The sequence below is a fragment of the Palaemon carinicauda genome, chromosome 35 (genome assembly GCF_036898095.1).
Source record: "Palaemon carinicauda isolate YSFRI2023 chromosome 35, ASM3689809v2, whole genome shotgun sequence".
In the NCBI taxonomy this organism is placed as follows: Eukaryota; Metazoa; Arthropoda; class Malacostraca; order Decapoda; family Palaemonidae; genus Palaemon; species Palaemon carinicauda.
Genome location: NC_090759.1, coordinates 1,724,768 through 1,729,899, shown reverse-complemented (window position 1 = coordinate 1,729,899; position 5,132 = coordinate 1,724,768). Strand labels below are relative to the sequence as shown.

Genomic DNA, 5,132 nt, shown 5'->3' with positions numbered 1-5,132 from the left:
GATCTAGCATCTGACTGAACTTTACGATTAACTTTCTTCTCCTGATATCTTTTCTGAACCCCAAGGTAACGCTCTGTGGCCTCAAAAATATTATCCTCTATATCCTTAAGCAAAGGTTTGTTTTTATTTGTAATCTGAGTTAATTGCAATTTAAGACCATCATTCATAGCATCCCAAAAGAAATATTGCAAGACATCATCAATGGTTATGGAAAGTGCAGCAAATGAGTTTTTAATGCTTCTCATCTTACCAATAAAGGCATATGGGTCAGAGTCATATGTTAATTTTAATCCTGAAAGGGCAAGCATAGTTTCAAATTTCTGACCTAATTCAGAACCAAAAGCTTTTTGTAACAAGGCTTTGGCTTCCTCATAATTCTGTTCAGTAGAAGATAAAGATTTCACAAGAGCTAATGGCTGTTTACCTAGTTGATTTTGGAGATAAATAAATTTAAGATAAGAGTCTACTTTCATTGTCTCCATAGCCTTCTCAAAATCCTTAAAAAAATTTTCAATGCTTTCCCCCTCAGAATGATTATATACAGGAAGAGGCAAACATGGGTATTTAATATTAGGAGAAGGGTTACTAGGCAAGGGAATTTCTGCTGTGACTTTCTCGAGCATAGCTAATGATGATAAAACATTATCCGTATAAATAGCACAACAATCGAGTTCATCTTTGATATCAGATTCATCCTTTTTTTCACTGAAAAGCATATCCACTATCTGAGAGTCCAAACTATCTAACTTTGTTTTTAAATTTTGAAGGGATAATACAAAACTAATCCTTTCTTGCTCAGTGAGAGTACCATATTTAAGCCTTACACTGTCACACTTTTTGGTCACCTGTGTTCGACAATGACCACGTGAAATCTTAAGAGCCTTCAACTTCTCCATATTGCATGTAAATTCAGCTAAAACTTAAAAAGTAGAAATGTGCAATATATAATGGAATAAACCCATTAGCAAATTCAGAAATTAAGCAAAGCGTTATCGAAGGAAATATAACCTATGCAAATTCGCAAATATTCACAAAAAAATATGACCAACACAGCAAAATAATAAACAAGTAAAATATTCACGAAGCAAAAAATGTGTGACCGCGATCGAAAGATTGAACCCGACGAGGAAGAACACCATGAAGCAAAAGACCTTTAACCTGGGCGCCATTTTCAAAATACTGGAGGTTTAAAACTTATCAAATGGCAATAAATTATAATCAAGAGCGAATTCAAATATTTATTTTACATAAACAGAACTATCACTGAAATATGTATTAAGGAAAATGGCTCAGGATCGTAGATGGTCTTATTGCTTCTTGGTATTTAAGCGAGGTATCCGTCCTTATATGAAGACCGATGATGCGACCTCACTAATAACCCCCAATACCAGAAAAGTCCTCAGGATCTATAAATATGTCATAAATACGCTCTATTAATAGAGAGCAAATATACGAAAATATATCAACAAAACTATTTAACTGCCAGTTAATATAATAAATGCATGAAGAAAATATGAACTCGAACGAGCAGAATAAAACAAGACACTTCACAAATATAAGTAGTTAAACCGGCAATAAATTCTAAATTTTAAATGAAAACAATATGATTGGTCCTTTGGATGATATTTTATGGTTCAAGTTAAGGAGACAATTCATTCAAAGTGAATGAGTAACTCGAGTGAAATTTACAAGACACAAGCATCAATGTGGTTTGCAACTTACCTCCACTCTAAGCAAGCCTCTCTAGGTCAATTGCAGCTGTCGTTGTTAATTAAAAAATCGATGCAACTCCATGGTATAGTAGCCTCAAGAAGTAATCCAAGGGCTCGCACTTCCAAGCAGGATCATCCTCGACCAACGGTCACACTAGTCACTTAATGCTCCATATTAAAATTTACGCTGGATTGGTGAAAAATATTAGTGAAGAGTTGACACGCCCTTCTCAGCTGCTGAGTGAAAATGCACTGCCGTCTTCAAACGCTGGGACTAGAAGTAAACTTTTGAGGTGAAGTAAAAGTTTTCTTTCAGTCTCAAAACTCTTAGTATTAAATTATTATTTTAAAGGAGGAATTTTATGGTTGCAAACTATTGATGCTTTCACAAACTTAAAACATAACATACTGAAACTGAACGTGTCTCCAAAGCAAGAACACAAACTAACCATTATAAAAAATTTAAACTTTTCCCAAAAACAAAAAAGAAACTTAGAATTTTGAAACAAGCAAAGTAGAAAATCAAGGACCATAAAGGGTGGATACTACACTCAAAAGTTAAAAGTTAAAAAGAACAAAGTGAAAAAAAAAGTTTCACTTTTTTTTTCAACACTCCCAGCAAAGACATTCAATTTCAACTGTTTGTGTCAGAAAAAATTGAATTTTTATTTATCAGTCGTAGAAAAAACCTCATGTCCCATACAATTAAATATGTCCCATACAATTAAATATATACAAGAATTATTTACAAGGTACAAGTAATGAATATTAAGCATCTCCATGAAGATAAAGATTTTTCGTTTTTCGTACGCCTTTCAAAGCAGCCAATCTTTTAGGCCTCTTTAATGCAAGATCCTCATTGGAATGCTCATCCTCTTGCCTATGCACTACTTTAGAATGAGAATATTCATTAATAATCAGTAGAGGAATTAATGATGAAGAGTGTCTATTTACTCTTTCTTTGTTTCCCTTCATTACTGTTGCACCAGTGGTTTCACCAATTGAGTTCATCTGAACGCTTTTAACGATTCCCATTGGATAATTTGCAGGTTTCAAATGAACATCTTTTAGTAAAACTATATCACCAACTTGCAAATTCTTGTGCGATACTGGCTTGTATCTAGAACCCACATTAGTGGCTTGATGCACAAGTTTTGCAAGAAATTCAGAGTTATAAATGTCTTTTAAACATGAACGAGACTTTCGCAATTTACTATAACTGTCCTTAATATGCTCTATTGGATCCTTGGAAGGAGTCCATGAAGGGTCAGAATCTGGAAGAGGTTGCAAATTAGGAATGATGCTCAAAGAGACCAATTCATAGCCCTTTAGCAAAATTTCCGGAGTTATTGCAGCAGGAATGACTTCATTTGGATTATTATCTCTTAAAGACTCATGAAAAGCAATTGGCCTGCGATTAACTAAATGTACAGTCTCTGCTATAAGAAACTCAAAATCAAGAGAATTCAATACAGTATTTCGAACTGAACCATATATAGGTCTTTTAACTAATTTAACACAGCTTTCCACAAGTGATCCAAGTTGGTTACAGCCTTTGTAGTATTGCTCAAATTCTACAGCCCTCATTCCATGTTCCTGTAGATATTGTACAGTATCTGGGTCCCTTAAAAAATCAGAAATTAAATTAGTACCTGCAACAATTTGAGATCCCATATCTGAAAAGCACAATTGTGGAGTACCATACTCCCATATATGTAACTGAAGTGCTCTCAAGAATGTGGGTACAGTCATGTCAAAGCATAATTTTAAATTTATAGCTCGAGACCACAAACACGTTATACAAAGCAACCAAATTTTTGTTTTAACCCCTTGGTTGAAGTGTTGACGGACCATAACCCGTTGGTATTTATAAATAAGATGAAGGGAGCGAATCAAAGAATTCTGCGATGGGCACTTCTCCTTCAGGAATATAACCTGGTCTTTCGGCATATAAAAGGAGTGGACAACAAGATCCCCGATGCACTTTCTAGGATGTGAAGTGTGGGCTGCTGTGCCATTCCTGATTTTTTTTTATTTTCTTTTCAGATGATGTATAGGCTATTAATGTATTCTAAGGTTGTTTTTGTTTATTTTTGTGCAATCCCGGAGTTCCCTGGTTTTTTTTTTTTTGGGGGGGGGGTGGCCAGTTAGGTTAAGTAGTCTTAGTGTAAGTGTTTTGGTTGGTCATGTTTACTTTCTTATTTTCGTATTAAGGTTAAAAAAAAAAAAATATTTTTCCTGTTTAGTCAAATTAATTTTTTTTTTTTTCGTTGAAGGAGGAAGGTGTCAGGCAGTAACGTAATTTTAAAGTAAAATTTTGTTGTTTTGCCTTTTTGCACTAATGGCTTTCATTTTTATTTTGTTTACAATTTTGTAAAGCTAAATTAAGTATGTTGCTGTTGGTTTTACATTAGTACATATATTTTGGTTAAATGTAGTGTTTAATTTGCTTTGGTTTAAATGTAATGTTTAATTTGCTTTGGTTGAAAAAGTTTAAGTTTTGTGGCGCCATCTATTGAGTGCATTTTGAAGTGCGGCCTTCCTCAGTATTTTTACTTCCTTGGCAAATTTTTAACTCATTTATTTTTCTTTGTGGTGACTGGGAGTGTTGTAAGGAGAGGTGACTTGTGACTCTCCTAAAGTATTCTCGGGAGTCGAGTTCAAGGCCGTTGAAGACTCTGGAGCTGCTGATCTGCCTATTGTGGATTATATATACAATTTGTCATTGAGCTGCTTCTTAATGTGGAAGGCAGTTTACCTGTGAAGCTACGTGTGAGAACAAGACTGTGGTTCAAGTGATCTACTGGCTTAACCTGGACATTGGCAGTTTGGTGTAGAGCAGGGCTCGAGAGCCTTTTTCATCTTTGATGGATATATCTACTGTATCAGCACCAGAGTGGTCTTGTTGGAGCAAGTAGGGAGGCTTCTCTCAGGTAAGAGGAACATCCCCTGTGTTTTGTCGAGCCGTAGACTGAAAGTGCATATCCACCAACGGTTGTGAAGGGCTGTTCTACTGATGAGAGTGACTACTTGTGACCACATTTTTGAGCAGCAAATGGACTCGTCTATATCAGTACCGGTCTGTGTCATAGGACCGATATATTTGTGCATTTAACTATTGTCAAGTCTGTTGAAGGTTTAATATGAGTGTGTTGTAAGATTATGTACTTTAATATTAAGGTTTAGATTATTGTGATATAGGTAGGATTATTGTTTCTTTTTGTATGTTCTTCCACTTCTTTCCTTACTGTTTAGTAATAGGTTAGCGTGGTGGGTAAAGGCTTTTGGGTACCTTAACATTAAAGATTTGATTTCCTCACTATGAGTAGGGTTTAGTTTTAGCTTTAGGTGACTCATTGAGTTAATCGATGGCATATTGTACTTAATCAATTTATTACTTTTTGTGGGCCATCGGTGTTA

The 5,132-nt window shown here is 35.0% G+C and overlaps 1 protein-coding gene across 1 annotated transcript; it reads right to left on the bottom strand.

The window, feature by feature from the left end:
- Window positions 1-1,193: 1,193 nt before the first annotated feature.
- On the bottom strand, window positions 1,194-3,610 carry LOC137627600 (uncharacterized). The gene is made up of 2 exons (XM_068358681.1): window positions 1,723-3,610; window positions 1,194-1,406 (listed from the first exon to the last, which is right to left on the bottom strand). The coding sequence occupies exon 1, from the start codon at window positions 3,564-3,566 to the stop codon at window positions 2,481-2,483; it is 1,086 nt and encodes a 361-aa protein (XP_068214782.1). The 5' UTR covers window positions 3,567-3,610; the 3' UTR covers window positions 1,194-1,406; window positions 1,723-2,480.
- Between the last annotated feature and the right edge of the window lie 1,522 nt (window positions 3,611-5,132).

Bases quoted from the DNA above. Each gene is read 5' to 3' on its own strand.
- LOC137627600 (XM_068358681.1), bottom strand. From the start codon at position 3,566: ATGGTCCGTCAACACTTCAACCAAGGGGTTAAAACAAAAATTTGGTTG.